This window comes from Egretta garzetta, unplaced genomic scaffold (genome assembly GCF_000687185.1).
Source record: "Egretta garzetta isolate BGI_Z169 unplaced genomic scaffold, ASM68718v1 scaffold412, whole genome shotgun sequence".
Classification (NCBI taxonomy): Eukaryota; Metazoa; Chordata; class Aves; order Pelecaniformes; family Ardeidae; genus Egretta; species Egretta garzetta.
Window position 1 is genome coordinate 113863 of NW_009258770.1, and position 21091 is coordinate 134953.

A 21091-nucleotide genomic window follows, 5' to 3' on the forward strand; every position below is an offset into this window, starting at 1 on the left:
GACCAGAAAAAACAGTATTTTTTTTTTAATTATTCCTTCAGATTTATTGGAGTTTATCAGATTTTTGGCTCTTTCATTCGACACGAACACAGTATGCTAATCACTGCTTTCTTTCCTTCCTGTTCAGACTGTCTACACCCCTGAGTGGGCAAGAAGCCATCAAGCAGTGCTTTAATTTTAATTTTCAGTGGCCCATGAGCTCCACAATGGCTGATGGACCAGCAGTGTCCCACGCTCGGTGCCGGACAGGCTGGCCTTGCCTTCCCGCTGCTGCAGCGCCGGGCTGCCGGGAGGCGGCAGCACCCCGTCTGGCCTGGCTTCTGTACTGCATCGCCTCTGCTCATCAGAGTCCCAGCATCTCATTTGTGCAGCTGTCTGTGTAACACTAGCGCCCGAGGAACATTGCTGTTCTTGTTAGCCATCACGGCTGGGCTTATTTGTGAAGATCAGCATGTGTGCAGTGTTGAGAGCGCGAGTCAAATGCTAGTTACTGATCTGAGTCAGGTTGAAGACAAGCAGTGTGGTTCCTAAAATGGCACAAGCAAGGTCTTCTTCAAGAACTTAGCCTGGTAATAAATTACGACGGTCATAGTTCTTAAAGCCCCATAAATATTGATTATAACGTGAGATGCTGTTCTTCAAAAACTTAAAGGCATTCTTTTGGCAAACTGCTGAAAGGTTGAGAAGATCCCCTCCTGGAAACACTTTGCAATATTCTTCCTGTTCTGAAAATGGCACCTGCTCATAAAAGTTGCTTCCAGAACCCAACATGCATTTAATCTTCGGAAGTATTAAGCCTTCTGTTGAATAACACAGAGTATTTATTCCTAAGAAACTGAAGGCTCTGTTGTCTAGCTCTCATTAATGTTTACAGACAACAAACACTTGCACTGGTACGTGTTATTTTCTGGTATCTGTCTCCTGTGAATGTTTCTTCATGTTCTTAGTTTCCTGTCAAGGTGACTCTCCAAAGGCCTGTAGAAGATCAGTCTTCATGGAGGGAGGCCATCTGTGCTGCGGAGCTGCCTGCGTTGTTGTTGTTCTTACCCAGCTGACTACAAGTGGCTCACAACCCCAGACAGTGGGGCTGCGTTTCTGATCTGCTGAAAGGTGGTATCTCCATTTTTAAGTGAGCACCTTTAATTTTGTTTCTTTCAGGGAGCATTGTGAGTGTGGGAGATCCTAAGAAGAAATACACTCGATTTGAAAAAATTGGCCAAGGGTAAGTCCAATTACAGTTTCTTATGCAAAAACATGGCCCAGGTATTTTGCTAGTGCAATATCAAGTGTGAAATTCAGGCAAGCTCCAAACATGTTCGGACACTGGATTAGATTATCCTGTCTCTCCTTACTGATCAGAATTTGTAACTGTGGTCAGAAGGCGTCATCAAAGATAACTTGATGCTGGCAATGTCTTGTCCTCAGCAGGGAGCAGGACCTGGAAGATCTACTGTCCCTCAAGTGTGTGGCACCTGTTTGCTCATTTTCTTAGGAGAAATCATTTTTCTATGTTTCAAAATAACATGGCCATGCTAAAGAAAGGAGAAGAAACTTCATTGCCTAAAAGGGCAACTTACCACCTGATAGTTGGCAGATAAATAACAGTTCTCAGTAACATTTCTTTGAAATATTTTGCTTAAAAAAAATATTCAGTGGTCAGGATTATAACCACATAGTTTAGAAACTGAAACCAGAGATTAAATAATAAGCTCTCTTTTCTTGCAGTGGTAGTGAAAATTCAGTAAGAAGCAGTGTCGATGCACAAAGTATGTGATGAGAAAATGCATCACCTGCCTGATGGCAGAGCACTCGTGGATCCTGCAGGTTTTAGGAGTTTACTGAAAATAATCAGCCAAGCTATTCCCTTTTGAAACCCAACTTTGCTTACTGTAAATAGGATTGATTTGAAATATTTCCTATGTGAGGAGGCAAGAACAAAAGAAATAACTTAAAAATTAGGTATCTGACTTGCATTTTAAATACGGACAGGCTCCCTGCTTGGTCAGAGTTTCCTTGGCTGTGTTGTAATCCCAGGAGGGCTAGTGCCATTTGTGTAACACCAGGATCACACTGCTGTTAGTGTATGGCAGGAGCTGCTCACAGACATCAGGAGATATTTTTCTGCCTTAACTGTTTATGAGGTTTGAACTCAGGGTAGCACGTTGCTGACCTAGAACTGATGTATACTGCAGAAAGCCAGACACACTCATGCTCTTTCTCTGGTTTATCATATCTTGTTTGGTAGGGCACTTGTGGGAAGGTGTTTCTGCTCCATTCATTGTATAAAAGCCCTTTCTCAGATTCCAGCTTGCTTTCTACCCGAAGCTTCGGTTCTTAGTGTCATTTGTAAAATGTCAGTGGATGCTTAGAGCTGTGCCAGCCTCTCAAAAGATAAGTGTCAGCTGAAGAAGTGAGAGAATAAACATGCGTGTGAAGCAGATTACTGCTGTCACCGTGAGAATATGACCATCACCCTCACAATCTTTTTATTTTGACAGTCCTAGGAGTGAGCTTGTACAAAGGTGCCTCAACAACTGGTGGAAAGACAAGTGGCTAATATCTGGCCTAAAAGGGTACCTAAATTGATTTCCTCCAGCTTTTAGTACAACCTGAAGATTGCATGCCCTTCTTACAGAGGAGTGAGTGTGCTGCCGTAACCAACTCATGACTGTAATGCCACAGGTCAATTACAGTGATGGGGAAAGATCCTAAAGAAAAAAAAATCATCACAAAGGTAATCAAACAGGATGATCAGGAGGAGCTGGACTGCTGCATGGCTGGAGTTAGCGTGTCTGTCTGCAGCAGGGCTGGGCTGAGATGCACAGCCTCGGATGGTGCTGGTGTGCGTAGTTGATGCAGGTGCCAGTTCCTGAGCCGCCTGCCTTTGCAATGAGTTGGGTACAGTTATGCCAAAGGCAATAGCAGTGTTGGAAGCAAGTGGGTTTTTAGTAGCCGCTAATGAGAGCGCTGCAAGGCAGCAAGAGACGTGGCTGCTCAGAGAACTGCAGGTAGAGGGAAACTTCTTACATAAGGAAAAGCAACTTGACCGGCACGTAGCACTTCATGGCTTCATACAACTGGTAAGTTAATAAAGAGTGTGATGGTTTTAAAGCCACTTTGCGGTGAACAGTAGTCAGCAGGCCTGTGCTGAAGAGCAGATCGCCTTCAGCTCCCAGTCTCTGGTTTGTCATCAGTCTCCAGCTGAGGACTGAAAATGCTGCTGACACCAGAGGAAACTTAGTTAACCAGCGCTTGATAAAGAGGCTGTGTTTGCTCAAGCAGTGTTAGCTCTTTCTAAAAAGACGAATTACTATGGAGCCATGAGCAGCCTGGGTTCAGGTTGGTTTTTTTAACTTGTACTGCACTGCATCACAGTGACACGGATCTAATTGTGGTGCTTGCCTAACTGCATTAAAACCAAGATATTACAGAAGCGTTTAAAAGTTAGATACAGATCAGAAATTATGGCTGCTTAGAAGTAAAAGTTCGTAATGCAGAATCGCAGAGCCCTTGCAATTAATTCACAGCTTTACTTAAATTACTCACCTTTATCTAAACTCCTCACAGATGGCCTGGAGCATAGCGAAAGCATCCTAATTTAAATAGCTGTTTTTAAATAAATCCTGACAGGACTTTGCTCAGGAGGTACAGCACAGTGTTAGCAAGTCTGAATAAATGGTGTTGGCTTTTTATGAAAACAAATTGGATTAATCTCGACAATTAGTCATAGGAAAATGCATTTGCATTTATATTAAAAGAATACATAGCGTGCCCAATGAGAACATTGTTCTCAACACAGACCTGGTGCCTGTTGAATTAAAATGCTTCAGAAATATTTCAGCCTGCAGGTAAACAAAGAAGCCGGGGGGATCATGTAAAAACGAGCAACCTGATTGTGGCATTTTTCAATCATTGGGACACTTGCAGGTTGCGTGTTCCTGCTTCTCAGAATTGCCACCCTGGCTCTCCCTTGCCCCACTGCCCCACATGGGCTTCTTAAATGATGGCAGTGTAAACCTGTGGCTTAGCTCAGAAGGAAGCCCCGTTACGGTTTACAAGCCTACGGTTGCTTTTAAACCCAAAGGGATTTCCTTTGATCGTGGCCTTTCTGGCCCTTCACATCATTACAAGGGAAGAACCTCTTCTGAGGAGAGGCAGATGGCCAACAAACCCCCACGCTGTCTGGTCTGCAGGTGAGCATGCCATTTATTTGTGGTGGCTCTACAACACAACCTATGTCTGCCGCAGAAGCAAAATAGAGACACCATGAAGAGCCCTTCATGTGCCTGGTGCACCTAATGGAAGCAGCTGCTGATGGCTCTTGACACACAAAGCAGCTGTTTAAGGATCCTCTGTTTTGAGTAGTTCTCCATTTGCGTGTGAAACAATATATATGCCTTAACCTGCTCTAGCTGTGACCTCGCAGGATAGCTGGAGAATCGTTTCCGTGCGTGCTGGAGAAAGCTGTATCTAGATCCTTTCCTCAAATGGCTGTCACACGTATTCAGGGTTCTCAGAATGACTGCATGGTGTTGCCTGAATTTTGCAGATAGATTCAAATAAGAGGTCTGAGAAGGCACAACTAGATTGTGTGTTACATTCCCTGGGAAAAAGAAAGAAAGAAAAAAAAAACAAACCAAAACCAAAAACCCCTACAAAAAACCAACCAAGCAAAACTACAGAAAATGGGGAAAAAAAAAAAAAAAAAAAAATTTTCCCGGTTTTGTAGACACCCCTCCCCCCTTAAGTTTGAACTAAAATAATATAGCATGTACATTTGAGATTTGCACCAGCCCTTTTTCTTCATGTTGGACCTAAGTTTTATCTTGGATACCCTGCATGGCAGAGGGCTGGTGGGCTGCTGCGCTGTGCGTTGCTGGCTGAAGGAGTGAATGAACAAAGGCGTTTTATAAACACTCCAGGCAGAAGAGATCTATCTGGGCTTGCTTTCGCTCATAGCTACTAAACTGCTTCTCATTTCTTCTCTGCTGTTTTGTTTCTAGGGCATCAGGAACTGTTTATACAGCAATCGACATCGCCACAGGACAAGAGGTAAGCGTTGACAACCCCAGCAGATTTTGCAGGTATTCAGTGCTTTCCCCTCTCGTGTGAACTGTGGATGAGGCTTTTGGGTTGCCAGTAGATCTTTACTGCAAAGGCTGTTCCTCTGAAGGGCACACTAGTGTCAGCCTGCAAAATACATCTTCTGCTAAGGCAGTTCCTCCTAAGCACGGACTAGTGTCTGCTGGCAAAATGGTTCATCTGCCATCTTCAGCTTTTCAATGAGAGCTCTTTAAGGGCGATGCGGTTCTGTGCCTCAGTAACTGAACGCTTACTGTGGCCATCCACTTCCCAGCAACCATTACACTGAGGTGTTGATTAATGCCTGAAAAGGTGCCTTTGAATTCCTGGGGGGAGGTCCTGGTCCCCCTGGAATCAGTGAGAGCCTTGGTGCTCTCTGTGCTGGGGCTGATGCTTCACCCATAGCTTCTAAGGCCAATTGTAAGAGAATTATATTTTCACTTACTCTGTCTTCAGAACAAGTCAATGCTCTCCACAGTATTGTTGGTCCCAGCCTGGTACCTTGTTACATCATTCTTGAATGGGTATTTTAATGGAGAGAAATCTGTAAAGAAATCCCATCAAGCTTTTGGGCCTGATAAAAGCTACATAATTTTTATTGCCAGAGTGATTGTATTGCTTTCGAAATTGTTGCACCTCTGTTCCCCAGTGTGCATGAAGTTGTGCTATTACAGAGAATGTTGGTCTATATATACAATTTAACTCTGTACATTTACAGCATAAAACCTGCCTGTGGACCTGGCCATAGATTGGTTAGCAAGACAAATCATAAAATCTAAAGATCTGACACACTGAGAGGCTCCAGGAGAACCCTAGGGGTGGTCACAGGTTCCCCTATTGCTGTGAGGAGCAAATAGCTTCATTACACCGTGTAATTTTGGACATACTTTGTCCTTACTAACTAGCAGAAAGAATGCAAGGAGGGAAGCAGTATCTTTTGGAGAAGGACACACTAGCTCTGTCTTAATTACTAGATGTATTAATTAATGCATCGACTAACTGATGGAGGCTGCCGTCATTCAGTCCCAATTTATCTTAATCACAGGTTCAGACAGTAATACTACTTAGCATTTTTTCCATCATGTGTTTCATCTTCAATGTATAATGCAAGACCTAATTAAGGAGAGATCCTGTTTAGGACACAATTTTATGTTTTAGTCATACTGAAGCTGGTTGACACGCACACACTGACGAATGAGAAGGCAATTATCAAGAGCAAAGATCTCTCCTAAACAGTACAGTCGTGTTGGGGTCCGGTGTCGGTGACAGCCCATTACAGCCCATGAACTGGTCGCAGGGAGGTGAGGGCCAGGGGGGTGAGAAACACATCTTGGAGGAAAGCAGTGCTAACTCTGACAGTGTCCCTGTAGTGGCTGATTTAAAGTGGCATCTTAACATTCATTTCCTTTTCCAACCCTGAGTTTTTGAATGTATACAAACCCGGCCTAAAAATCTGTCTAGAAAACCAGGAATGAGAGCAGTGGGGTGGTCTCTTTTGTGCCATGTCAAGAGCAGGACTAGATGGGGAGGCTGGCCAAACTGTGTACGGAGGGTTAACCAGAGGCAGACTTTAAATAGCCACAGGGTCGCATCTCCCCACAAGGTGTGTGCCGGGCAGGAGGGCTCTTCTGGGACTGCTGCGAAAGACGCATTTGTAGGAGTCCTTGGCTGGAGCTGAGCCAGAGGGACGGGGCTGGCAGGAGCAGGCTCAGCACGGAGGCCAGGACAAAAAGCTCAAGGCTGCCAGGGGGAAGATGGGGCTGGGCAGAGGAGCCAGGATGAGGCAGAGCCAGGATGGCTGCAATGGTTCAGAGCAAAAGTGATCATATTAGTAATAAACAGGCAAGGCGGTGTCTTAGAGAATCCCGTTGCTCTTTGGGGCTACAGCTTAAGATTCTGATTTGCCATTTCTGGCTGTCAGCAAATACTTCTGAATCTTAATGGTAGCTTCTCGTCCACCTGCAGTGCTGCACTTTATAACTGCTCTTAGATAGAGATCTACAAGGGATCTAAAAACCCTAAGCCCTGCTTATAACCCTGAGTGTATCCATAAAATACCATAGAATGGATTTATTTTTTTTAAACCCAGAAAATAATTGCAAATCTAAACTGTTAAAGAATATTATTTAGAGTTGCAAAACCAAAATTCAAGAAGTTAGGAAGTGCTAGGATTGAAATTTTTTTTGTGTAACCTTAATGATCTTTTTAGTATGGCATTTTATACATGATGTACGTATGTGTTTTCTTTCAGTTATGCAATCAAGTCAAGAATAACAGCAGTTGCTGAAATAATGATCAAAAATCATTTAATTGCTAAAGTATTACCAGCTGTTTTTATATATTTTCACAGTAACAAAATCACTTCCTGCTTGCAAAGCATGCATGAGTAATAACAGTGGTGATAAACCAAGGCCATTCGAGAAGAATGTAGGTCCTGAGAGCGTTGTTAGAGATTTATGGTTGATAGTTTAAAGACCATTTTTACAGATTTTACAGGGCAAAATGTATGTGGCCGTGTGTCCTGTAGCTAGCACCCAAGCTAGCAGGGAAATAGGATGTTGTAATGTAAGTTACTGAGCTCTTATGTCTAATAACAAGACAGTTTGGCAGAGCTCTGCTGCGTCATTCCAAAACCACTCCGTGTTCATTCTGATCTCCTGCAACAGACTGCTCAAGTTCATGTATTCCAATGTCATTTTAGGTGGCCATAAAGCAAATGAATCTCCAACAACAGCCCAAAAAGGAACTAATTATTAATGAAATCCTGGTCATGAGGGAAAATAAGAACCCCAATATTGTTAATTATTTAGACAGGTAAGTAGTTCTGCTATTATCACATGAATGTTCATTTACATGCTGCAAGCCAAAGATTAAAAAAAGCCTTTGGTTACTGGCAGAAAATTGACCTCTCTTATTTATCTACTCATATGGAATGTATGGGAGGAGATGGTATTTTGTCTGCATTAATCTTTTCTGGCATATATAGTTTGAAGACTGTTTTCAAAAACCTGGATCAGCCATATCTTACTAAAACAACAGCCTCTAAGTTCACTACCTCTATGCTGTTCTGTTGTTGTGCTTTTTTTTTTTTAAAAAAGTTGATCACATTTTCTGTGTCTTACGATAAGTGCTGATAAATCATCATAGAAATTATTTCCCTTGGGCTGTTCCCACTATTTTCCATTGCTGTGGATGCCAGGAAGACTAGGTGTTTGTTTCCAGAAACACATAAGTGGCCAGTTTTTAAATTGTTTTTCCTGTTTCTGAATGTATTTTATGTAAGGTTTTCCAAGCTGTTGACCAGTCCTCAGTGGTACGCACCTCCCACCCTGGACAACTGTGAAAGTTGCATAGCCTTGTTCCTGGAGTTAATCATGGAATTTATGTGTTAAGATGATGAACCAGATGATGTCATATGTCCTGGTTGAAGATTTATCTTTGCCGTTACTAAACTGCATTTTTCATTTGCTTGCCATCCGAGATGTCTAATTTTTCAGTTATGTGCCCTTCTCATTTAGACTGCACAGACTCCAAGTACTGTATAGCCTAGAAGGAATGTCTATTCATTTTATTCTGTCTTCATTTAAAAGCGACCCGGAAACAAAACCCAACTGTAGTCTTTTTCATAAGGTAGTTTAGCTATGAACATTCAGCTCAGTGCCATCGTTTTCTTCTTTCAGCTACCTAGTTGGTGATGAACTCTGGGTGGTTATGGAATACTTGGCTGGAGGCTCTTTAACAGACGTTGTTACAGAGACGTGTATGGATGAAGGACAGATAGCAGCTGTCTGTAGGGAGGTAAGGGATCCCACGCGTGATTCCGATTACTTGGAGAGGATGGTACGTCTAAACATGAGTGATGTCGTGTTTGGAGCTCTGTTTCTGTGTTGCTTTTATAATGTGGAGAAGAAAGAGCATCTTAAGTGAACTGCCTGCCAGTATCACTGCACTTACACTCTTATATACTGTTACTGTGCTCTCTCCCTCTTATTTATTTTTTTTTAAAGTTCTCAGCTTTGCCTCTTTAAACATTTGCCTGGAGCATGTCTCTACTGCGTTCCTTGCCTGTAAAAGCAAACGTGCTGGTGGCAGAATTTTAAAATAACAGCAAAGAAAAATAGAGGCTCATTTATCACAGTCCTCAGCTTAAAAGGATACCATTCCACCCAAAATGGTGTTTGCTTCTGAAAAATGACTAACATGCTATTTCCAAGTCTGCTGTAGAGCCTAACAATAAAATCTTTGTCATGCAACCTCCCACCCGAAAGTGATCCACTTCATACCGAAGGAAGGGACCGCTTCTTTTCTGGCAAACAATAGTTTGTCATATGGATGGAGATAGCACGTTCATTGCAGCAGCAGTCATTCTGTCTGTGCTTTCCGGGCATAGTCTGTAACAATAATTGACATTTCTCTTTCAAAAGCTAATATGCCTTCATTTAGAAAGTTATTACTCTAATAGTGTTGAAGCAGCAAGCTATTCCTCTTGACAGCACAATATTCTGCCATTACTCACAATTCATCTAGAAATTAAATCTTTTAGAGCCATTTCCTTTCTTGTGTGATGAAATCAGGTCATTAATTTTTACCCTCGTGTTTCTTTTTTATCTATCAGTGCCTGCAAGCACTGGATTTCCTTCATTCAAACCAAGTGATTCACAGAGACATCAAAAGTGACAACATTCTTCTCGGAATGGATGGATCTGTCAAATTGAGTAGGTATTCTTGGTCAGGCGCAGCGTTCCCAGGATGTGGTGTGGGGCTGCTTTTGACTGACTGCCAGTTACCCAAAAGCAATGCCTGTGGTTGTGTACTCACCACTGCTGCAAACTAAGAGCGCAATTCCAACGTGCAGAGAGGTATAGAAAGGAAAAAGGTGCAAAGAGTGGCTTTGGTTTGTGATGTCCCTTCCAGAGGGAGGGAGTTACAATCTAAAGCTTCGAGTGAATAAAAACCACTGCATGAAACTTGAGAGGGTTTTTTTAAGTGGCCAATTCAATATTTCCTTGGCTACAGCACTGAGTAAACAGAGCATGGCCGCTTTTCCAGATAGATTCAACAACACATTCTCAGGCCTATAGTGGGGATTTCTTTTGATTTCATAATTCAAGCTGGCTTTAACAACACTTGCTTTTCTCCTCAGCTGATTTTGGCTTCTGTGCTCAGATCACTCCTGAGCAGAGTAAACGGAGCACAATGGTCGGGACTCCTTACTGGATGGCACCAGAAGTGGTGACAAGAAAAGCATACGGCCCCAAAGTGGACATCTGGTCGCTTGGGATCATGGCAATAGAAATGGTGGAAGGAGAACCTCCTTATCTTAATGAAAATCCTCTCAGGGTAAGGTGCAAATAAAATCAGATACCACTGTCTTTGTAGTCTGCCCCGTGTTTTGTCTCACATGAGACAAAATCCCAGTCACATCAGCTTGAACTAGTTCCACCGAGGCCAGCTTCTAAAAATGTCCCTGGAGCATATCAGCATATACTGTAGCTTTGGTTACATCAGCGGGAGGATCTCAAAAGAGAAGTGACATGTAGCCAGTTCAGAAATGTGCCGTTTTTGCCTTCAATGATGCCTGGAAGTTCAAAAACCACAAGAACTCTCTTGGAGCTGTATCTCTGAATTACAAGAATTTTTCAGCGGCAAGTTTCTCCAGTTGGGGAATTTTCATAACAAGCATTTCAACTGTATCTGGAGGCAGAGAAGTCTCTTCAAACCCAGATCAGTGCCAGTTGCTTACCTGAGCCTTTCAGGAATGTCACTGGTTATAGTAATGCCATAATTATTTATTACCAAATACCTTTGTAAAAGTGTATTTTAGCACAGATACTTGTAGTAAACAAATGTATTTTAATGGTTTGAAGTTTTGGGTTTTATCCTAATATCTTAAAAAGAAATGACCAGTTCTTATACCAAATAGGCATGTAATAGTGGAGGAATATATACCAAGATAAAACCTCATGGCTGATAGCTGAAACAAAGTTAAATGCTGCACAGTTAATTCCTGATAGGATGCAGGAATTTATGAGGAAACTAAATTTGGCCTATGTGTATACATACATCATTTTTGTTAAGACTAGAATTAAAATAGAGCATGACCTTTAGCTTTTCTCATAGCAGTAAGGCTGCGATCTCCCTCTGGTCTATGGCACCTAGACTGTATACTGTGGACTGGAAATCATTCCTGCCACGCTACTTAAGGAAGGGGTACAACATTTATACAAAATTCAGTCTTCCACTCTTTTCGAAAAAGGTTCCTAAGTTTTCGTGGAAGACTTCTTTTGGTTTGGTAGGTGCCCTGGGCTTTTTGGTTCCAGTGCACAGATGTGGAGTGGTGTGTGCTGTGCCACCTCGTGAGGAGGAGCAAGAAAGAAACAGGTTTGGATTCAGACTGATGCTGAATAAGCAGAGTGCACCGTAGCTGGCAGGGTGGCAGTAGGTCTGTGTCACCGTAGCCCAGTTTTCCCAGCAGAGATTTTTCCACATCACCAGTTTTGCTTCAGTTTCCTGCAAAGAGAGGACCCCCTATTCCACTTGCTTCCATGGAAGACCCTTGCAAAAAAATGCATTTGCCTTGCATAAGGCAGCAAAAACAGATTACGAGAATTAACGTCTGGATGCTGAAAATTCCCTGCTTCCTTAATCTCAAATACTGACTGGGGTCCTCAAGAAGCCCAGGTAAACTGTTAGATCACTGGATTTCTTATCTCTGGCCGAATTCACATTCAGCTATTCCTGCTCTTACCCAGATTATTTGTGATGCTCTTTTTCTCTATATATGCCTCATCTCCTGCTGGAGTTAAGATCAACTCGAACACTTAGAGCTTCAAGGCATCTTCAAATGCCTGAGTAAAATTGCAGTAGATTAAAATCAGGCATCTAAAGTTGGTACCATCTGTATTAGCATCCTGGACTCTTTTGCAGAGGTTGCCCCTGAGCTAGGAACAGCGAACAGCTTGTGATGGACCGCCTGAAGTTCCCCGGTTATCAGCTGGTTTTATTAAGGTAAATCAGCCCCAATAAGGACAGGATCCATCTGCTGTTCTATGTGGAATCAGGGGCTTCAGTGAGAGGTCTCAGCTGCATCCAAACAGGAGAGCTTATAAACAAGACGTGGTTTTACAGCTAAGTGTTTTTTTAGCTGATGGCACGCAGTAGTTGTTTGGTTTAATAGTCGCATTTAGATCACATTCAGGGAATTCTGCAAAGCCTGGAAACAAAAGGATGTGCTCTCGTTTTCATGAATGATTGTTTTAATATTGGAAGGCATGTAGGAGCTTCCGTTACTGACACTAATTTAAATACATAAATAAATTATAAAGGCATTAAAGGATCATTAATCATAGACTTAACAGCAGTCTTAATGTAGATGCATTTGTTGTTTTCCACAGGTAGAGCAAACGCATCCCTTGTTGCTTAGGTTCTTTCCAGCCTATGCAGAGCTCACAGGAATGAACCATTTTCCAGCCAGGAGACTCCTGGATATTTTGTGATGGTATTTGTTTTCTCTCACTGTGATTTCCTTCCATCAGGCATATGCCTAGGGCCTGAGGGACAAACATTGGTGTGATAAATATCCTTTGAAATGCAGGTTGGACCGCTCCAGTTTCAATTAAAAAAAACCCCAAAACCCCAACCCAAACCCGAAGCATTTCTGTTTGCTTTTTCATTTATTAACCACAGCGCATCAATTTTCCTCAAAACTGTAGCATATTTTCCAAATGCTGTGGATCTTCTACAGTTTCAGGCTTCTAAATCATCTGTATATTGTTCTGTCATGTGTCTGGGTGGCCTGGATAACTTTAGGATATCATTTTCACAGACTGCAGCTATAATTGTATGCTGAATCCTTTCTTGTTTCTTGATCTGTTAAACAAATTAATGAGATTATTGCCCCTTTGCAGCTACTGCAAACACTCTTTTCCTTTGTACTGTGCTTGCTTTTCTTTGCTGGCTGTATCATAGTAAACGAAAAGATACACGATAAGAAGGTACTTCAGCTTCCCATGGGCCGCCTTCTGTTGTCCTAGAAATATTTAAAAGGTGCAGTACCTAGCTAAAGACGACTCTTCCTCATGATTCATGTTCTGTGAAGAAACAAGCGACTGAAAGAGCTCCATTTGTCCTGGCACTGCTGTTTGACAGTCAGGTGAACGTAGCTGCAATAAAATTTCCAAGGTTCACATCGGTGCTGTACTCCTTTACCGCAGAAGTAACATCCCTCGGGTAGCACCATTTAAACACAGTGAGGACAGGCACTCCGGCTCACCTCGGTGTCTGGTGGCTGAGGTCAGCTGCAGATGGACAGGATAAGACTGATTTTGTGACATTTATGTTGTGGAGAAAGTAAAGAAACTTCTTTTTATTGTTTTTACTCTAGGATAGTCCATACTTTTTCAGGCTTTGAAATTTTCCTCTGTATTTAAAAGGATCACAGCTAAGTCAGTTTGGTCATGGTCTATTTAAATGCCAGCAGCGCAGAGCTGTTGGTATCATGGCAGACATTTTTATGGAAGACTCCCAGACCTATTTCTGTTATGATTACTGTATATTTAGACATATTCTGCAAGTTTAAGTTTGAATACTTCAAAATGTTTGTCGTATGTTTCTAAAGACCATCTTGCAAAGGCAGAATGAACTCCTCTGTCTAGCTTCTCAGGACATTAGACCTTGGTTACAAGTGAACCACACTGGCTAATGCTCACCCTGTTTTGCAAAATTACGTTATAATTCCTTGGGCTGAGGAGTATCAGGAAGACTTGCTAAGCGGCGTGTACACTGCCAGCTGCATGGAAGTGAGCGTCCTTGGCTTTGCTTCAAGAACTTAAGCTTAGCTTAGGCTAGATGCTATTGAGGAGGAGAAAGGCTGGAATTTTCAAGTGTTTGGGTCGGCACAGAGTGACTGTGGATTCAGAGGAGCAGCTGGGTGTTTATCCACATCGTGGAAGGGAACTCACAGAGGATTCAACCCTTAACACAGAAGAATACTCCCAGTTCTCGGGTAACACCTTGCTTTGGGTTTTAAGTTGTTCCAGCTCTTCTCTCTGTGAAGATGACCCTGAAAACGTGAAACAAGTGTAACAGATCTAATGTTATCTTTTGTAAAAACCAAACCAAATCAAACAACAAAAAAACCCCAACTAACCAACCAAACTTTTCTAAAACAGTGGGTTTGAGAAATGAACTACCTCCCCAGTTCTTCTCACTGGGAAGCTTGCCTGAAGCACGAAGATTACAGTTTAAAGGCAACATAGTCCATTCTGTTTCTTGTCCATTTTTGCTGAAACACTTAGTGAACATATTTCTTTCATAGTCCAAGCCACTTCCTCCATGTCACCAAGCCTGAGCTTTCGATAACCCAACTGCCAAAACCTCCCATTTCTTCCCTGGCAATTTCTGGGATGGGGACATCGTTGTTGTATTTACTTGCATATTCAAATTAGCACGGGGTTACCACAGGGATGGAATTACTCATTTTTCTGATTAGACCATGAAAAGTTCTTCTTTTACCAAATAAGTGAAGCTGATCTGGAATTTGGAGACCACTGAAAGACGTAGTTGCAGGTGGCTCCTTGTCTGCCCAATTACGCGTTTTTTTCATAATGTATTTGTGCATGCAATGTACATGTCTGTGCTGAAAATGAGGTTCTAAATGTTTCTTTATCCAAGGAATAAGCTAATGGATTTACATTTTTTTCATCCGTTTACCATTTGAATCAAGAACAGAGCAAGAAATTTGACTACCTTTGTTTTATGGAGGCTGTACTTCGGGGACCAGTGAGCACTGCAGAGATGTACTTTATGTAATGATCCTTTGAAATAATATAGGCAGACCAAATTCACTCTTTAAAATAGCCTGTAAAGCTAGTGTCAATACTTGGAGAAGCAAAATGTGTTTTTGCTGATGTAGTTTGTACTAAGTAGGTCAGCCAACGAAATCAGCTGTCAAGGCAAGATCGTTTTGATGTTGGAATAGCTGTGGCTGCAGCAGGGTTTGTTTTTTTTTTGTTGGTGTAGAAAAGTAATTTCTAACCCTCTGCCAGGGAAGAGACTGCCACTGGAGGCTGGACCTTAAAAAAATGGGCTCTATATGAGCAGTTATGGATATGAAAGAAACAGGTGGAGTCTTGTGTTCCCTTTCTCTCTAGGCGCTGTATCTGATAGCTACGAACGGGACACCAGAGCTGCAGAACCCCGAGCGACTGTCCGCTGTGTTTCGCGACTTTCTGAACTGCTGCCTGGAGATGGACGTGGACAGGCGAGGGTCTGCCAAGGAACTTCTGCAGGTACAATGCAAAGCGGCTGCAAGTGAAACAGCCGTACTACGGAACGGTTTGCTCATCAGCTAAACTCGAAGGCATCAGGTGGAACCCCATCGTATTGGTCTCCAGTCTCGGTGCTTTTCAAATGAAAAATAAGTGGGATCACAGAATGGTTTGGGTTGGAAAGGACCTCTAAAGGCCACCTAGTCCAGCCCCCCTGCAACGAGCAGGGACATTTTCACCTGGAGCAGGTTGCTCCGAGCCCAGTCCAGCCCAACCTTGAGTGTTTCCAGGGATGGGGCATCTGCCACCCCTCTGGGCAACCTGTGCCAGTGGTTCACCACCCTCATTGTAAAAAATGTCTTCCTTAGATCTAGCCTGAATCTACCCTCTTTTAGTTTAAAACCATTACCCCTTGTTGCACCACAACAGGCCCTGCTAAAAAGTCCATCCCCATCTTTCCTATAGGCCCCCTTTAAGTACTGGAAGGCTGCAGTAAGGTCTCCCCGAAGCCTTCTCTAGGCTGAACAACCCCAACTCTCTCAGCCTGTCCTCATAAGAGAAGGGCTCCAGCCCTTGGATCATTTTTGTGGCCCTATTTTGTATTTTTCTGGTATATTCAGTTTTACGTGGTGGCAAAATAATACCAGGTACAGAGGCCTGAAATGGTGCTGGTGACTACCATACGCAGAGATGTGACCAGGGAGGAACCCAATGAAATCGGTCACAGCCAAGCAGTCAGAAATTTGGCTGTGGGAAGGAAGGGGCTGTGGGAAGGAAGGGGCTGTGGGGTCCTCGCTGTGAGATCGGAGGGGCCCTGCCTTGTCCATCCTGCCTCGGTCTTAGAGGTTTCTGCCACTGAGCTCCACTTTTAGAGGTTTCTGCCACCAAAACAGGGACAGCTGAGCAGGACTTGTCACAGCTGCATTTGCTGCCTGGTGCAGGGCAAGTAGATGAGAACTGCTACAGGTTTACTGCCAGGGTTTGTGGCAAGACAGGGAGCTGCAGCACATGCCACGTGGCTGTCCCTGCTGCGGAGGTGCCAGCCAGCACAGGAGGGGCAGGGGATGGGATGGTAGATGCTGCTCTCACTGCAACCCAGAGCTGAGCCCATCAGCGCTCTGTCACTTGGCTCCCAGAAAACCTGTACCTCAGTGGCCTTCAGAACAACACGTAGGCCTAAATCCTACTGGGATAAACAGTTCCTAGAGGTATTGGAGTTCCCTGAGGAACGGCTTACGCCCCTCGTATTTTTTGACAACTAAAATAGACCATGTCTTTAGAAAACGGGAACCTAGGTAAGTATTTCGAGTTTCCTGAAAGGAACAAGGCCCTGGGACAGCAAGCAGCATTCCCAGAGCACTGGCAGGGCAAAAATCCCAGCAAGCTGAAGACACCTTGATAAATGGATTAGTAGGATTATGGGCCATGTTTGCCTGTGATAGCAAGGTACTGGACGTGAAGACGCAGGTGCAGATGGTCCCCTCAGTCCTATTTCTGCATATTCCTGGTAACCAGAGGAACACTGCTTGAGCCTGTGAGTAACTGAGTTTGGAAAGTAATGGTTCATTTATTTTTTATTTTTTTTTCCTTTGGGCAGCATCCATTTTTAAAATTAGCCAAGCCTCTCTCCAGCCTGACTCCTCTGATCATTGCAGCAAAGGAAGCGATTAAGAACAGCAGCCGCTAGCGCTTCAGGCCGGCTTTCTCCCATGCCAGCTCAGAGCAGGACTGAGAACAAAAACTCTATAAAACCTCAACTCTTGTGCTGCAGGACAGATGGATGGATGAACAAACCAACGGTCACAGTCATGGTGGTAGGAGGGAGAACAACCCAGTCCCTCAAGGAGTGAAAAAATTATCATTTGTCTTCTTCCTGCTTTCTGGCTCCTTAATTTATTTTTAAGATGAAACGGGGCTTGAGACAGAGAGGTAATGACCGAAAATGCTTTGCTGCCTCAGCCATTTCCAAGGTAAAGCAAATTCAGTTGGAAGATTCCCTTCCTTCTCACCCTATGAATAAGCTGTACATTCACTTTTAAATTGTCAGTTGTTTCTTAAAGACAGAAAGTACCTTTTATGGTTTTTTTGGTATAGTTTGGAATTGGAGAAGGGTCTCCTTCATTCATAAACTCCAGACTGCACTGCCTTTTAAATACAGCCCACTCGCTGGTGTTTGCCCAGTCATGGTACTTCTAGATGAGGAAGAAAGTGAAATTGCATTTCCAACCAAAAAGGAAGCAAGAGCGGGGCAGACAAAACATCCTGTTGAGATACAGGCGTTCGACTGTGAATATATGGTGTTTCGGTTCTTGACAATTTGATTTGTATAACTAATTGTAATCTGTTTGCCTGGATGAGAGTCTTAGGAAAACGCAGAAAGATCAGTCAGTGCGCTCAGAAAGGGCTCGTCTGGTGCAAAGCTGTAAGAGAAATGCGAGGTGAGCACAGGCCCAGCCTTGCCTGGTGCTGAGCCCCAGCAGACCCCAGGCAGAGCACAGAGCAGCCTCAGCATCCGCAGACCCAGGGGCGCTGGCGGCAGCGGCGTGGTGCTGGGTGCTTGCCTCTTCCTGGGGCCGGACTAAGCACCCCTATCAGAGCCAAACCGGCAGCGGGCTGCTCCCGAGGTGAATCGTGGCCATGCTGTGAGATGCCCACGCTGGGGGGATTGGCCATCTTGAGTCTGTGCAGGAGTAGAGAAGGGCAAAACAGAGCTGAGTGGTGGTGTCACTGCCGAGGGTGCCTACTCTTCTGGTTGTCTTGTAGCTCCTGGGCCAGGTTAGTAGCATCTGCGCCGCTCTCGGCAGAGGGGGAGGGAGCCAGGCTGCTGCGCTGGCTCGTGCGCAGGGGAGTGTCCTTCAGGCACGCGAGTTCTGCCGTGGAAACTCCGGCCGACGCGAGCGAGTGACAGCTTCCCCAGTTTAGATATGCATGAGCCGGTGCAGCGGCCGACTCTGGCAGAAAGCGCGGTAAACCTTGGAGTTCTGCACTGAGCGAGAGCAAATGTGTGAAATGCAGAGTGGATTGCAGAAATACGTAGAGGCCTCAAGCCAGCCTGCTTTCTGCTGCCCTGCGTACAGCAAGCGCTGCTGAAGGCAGCTTTGAGTTGCTGGGAGAGGGTGAATCCTGGATGTGACTGAGGATTGTGCTTGACTGGTCAACTGATTTGTAAGGGAGCAGAATAGTTTTAAGTATGCCGTTTGTGTTTTATTTATTCCTTTCTGAAAGAAGGACGCGATGTGGCTTCACTCAGAAAAAGCATTTGCATGGAGTATTTGTTGCTGTATTTTAGTAGTACAACTAATCAAAGACCTTCAAAACAGCAATTGAAGCAACACCCACCTAGTGAGCAAAAAAAGACAAAAAAATTAAACCAGCTTTCTGCTGTAGATCCTCACGTTTAGGCCTGGTCCTGCAAGGGACTAAGTAGCCTTTGAGGTACTTTGAGGCACTCCCCACCTTCATGTTTTGCCAGTAGGAATGAAGGATGCTTGGGCTGTTGTTGAATTAGGCCATTAGCTCGTTCGGCTCTGCCTCTTACTTAGTTACAGTCTTTGTGTTGCAACTGTCATTAATTCTGCCAGGTAGCCCACCCTCACTTGCTCTGTCCGTCCCCGTGTCTTTGGCTGAGGCAAGAGACGGAGGCAAAGCTCGTTGAGTTACCGCAGCGATGTACGAATTAGCCGTTCCTGATTTCCTGGGGAGCACGACGGGTCTGATTTTCAGATGCCCAAATAACAAAAGATTCTGTTTCTTTCACGAGGTCCCGTTTTTCTCCGTCAGCTCAAGCTGTCTACCTGGGGGAGAGGCTTTCTTGAGAAAGAGAATAATTTGGGCTCGAGATGGGCTGCCCTCAGTTTGTAAAGCATTCATCTGAATGAAACACGTTTGTATTCCATGTAAGAAGTGAAGAAACAAGTGGCAGTTTCTGTTTCCAGTAAAGCTTTTATTTTTTCCTACCCGTAAAGGAACAGACAGCCGTCCTGTAAAAGGAAAGCACTTTTTTATGTTTGCTGGACACACAGTATAAATACTCATGTTGATAGACTATGCTATTGCCCATGTTTGCTGGACACATAGTATAAATACTCATGTTGATAGACTATGCTATTTGATTGGGGTTTTCCCTATTGTTTTTCCTTACCTATAAGTTTCAGCATCTCTACTTTAAAAAAAAAAAACAACCACCACCACCACTTCCCAGAAGATAACAGATGTGAAAAATAGGAAAATCAAATGGTAGCATCTTTTTTTTTTTTTTTAATCAGTGTATGCCCCAGCATACAGAATATTGTTGGCACTGGCTTTTTAAAGACAACTGCTGTAATAAGAGGCCTTACTTTTTATTTTATTAAATGCTATATTTATTTTTCTTTGCATTGGCAAATCTAGAGATTTTTGTTCTAAAAAAAAATTCCCGGGAGGCAGAATGGGATTCAACAGAAATAATCTCTGCCAGTGGCTGTTTTCAACACGGGCTGTAATTGCCCAGCTGAGACCGTTTGGGATGCAGGGAACGGCACCTCTGGCATCCCTGCGGCTCTGTGCTTGGGCAGCCTCTGGCACTAAAGTCTCAGTCACGAGGTACCGAGAGGTGGCGGCTGCGTTTGTATCCTCCCAGCTCTGATAGGAAATGTGGAAGAGGCATATTAATATATTTTAAAAAAACCCCAAACCAAAACCAAACACCCCCCCCCCCCCAACTCCCACCCCTGAGAGGGGGGCAAGTCTTTTCCATTATTTACAGGTTCAGATACTATGTTAGGATTGACAATAGCATTGACCTTGCAGGAAGGTGAGATGAAAACTATAAAATCTCTGGTATCTTCTTGGGTTTTCTGACTGCTATCCGCAGATTAAGCAGGCAGTGCTATGGTTTTTTTTGAAGTATTAGAAGTAGGGTGTTTCTGTTGCAAAATGTGTAGGTAAATAGGCTTCAAACACTTTCATTCCAAGTTTTAAAAGATCTGTTGATTGTCTTCATTTTTAAATTCGTTATAAGGTTAAAAAGCCCCTATCCAGAGCTTAACTGATTCCCACCTCTGCAGTGAAGACCTGTGAAGATGACCCGATAGCTCGCTGTGGTTGTAATGTGTTTTGGGACAGAGGCATGACAGCAGTAAAGTCAGGGAAGTTTGAGAAGCACAGAAAAGTTTATTTATTTAAGAAAAAAAAAAAAAGAAAAAAAAAAAAGGAAAAAAAATAACCATACCTATGTAAAATTCCATACAGCTCCTGCATGCACTCCTGGGAGCCTGCACGCGGGTGGATCTTACAGTGCTCTCTGCGTTTGACCACAAACTCGGGCCGGGGTTGCATTCTCACTTCTTGTGTCCAGTGCTTTTGTAAATACGTGTGTGTTTATTCTCCATCTTTTGCTACTGGTTGGCCGACCTGCACTACACACAAATGAACTCAAGTATTTTTCTTAGCTGTCTGTGCTGCAGCGCCGCCGGTCCCTACCCCCCCATGTCCTGCCACCGAAAATGAAGCACATTCCAGTCACCACAGGAAGGGAAATAAGTACCTGTCTCCTGTCCTCTACGTGTAGGAAATGTCACCGTACCCTATTGCCTGTATGGCAGTGATTCCCAGTATGTGGTCAGTGGAGTGGCTACCGAATATTCCTCACACTGTGCGTGTAAATACACGGATTTCTTAGTCCAGTCCTGAGCAAATCCAGTGAGCAAAGAGCCGGGGAGAGCTCTACAACACGCCTGCCGTTAAAGACAGGAGCCAGCGGT

At 43.8% G+C, this 21091-nt stretch overlaps 1 protein-coding gene across 3 annotated transcripts in view; it reads left to right on the forward strand.

Annotated features, from left to right (window-relative positions):
- Positions 1-17037, forward strand: part of PAK3 (p21 (RAC1) activated kinase 3) — a 37517-nt gene extending 20480 nt beyond the window's left edge. For all 3 annotated transcript variants that reach the window (XM_009649369.2, XM_009649368.2, XM_009649370.2), the window contains 8 exons: positions 1159-1222; positions 5004-5052; positions 7784-7896; positions 8763-8880; positions 9698-9797; positions 10226-10422; positions 15234-15371; positions 16948-17037. In XM_009649369.2, coding sequence (XP_009647664.1) covers positions 1159-1222; positions 5004-5052; positions 7784-7896; positions 8763-8880; positions 9698-9797; positions 10226-10422; positions 15234-15371; positions 16948-17037 — 869 coding nt within the window. The remainder of the gene's footprint in view (positions 1-1158; positions 1223-5003; positions 5053-7783; positions 7897-8762; positions 8881-9697; positions 9798-10225; positions 10423-15233; positions 15372-16947) is intronic.
- Positions 17038-21091: the final 4054 nt, after the last annotated feature.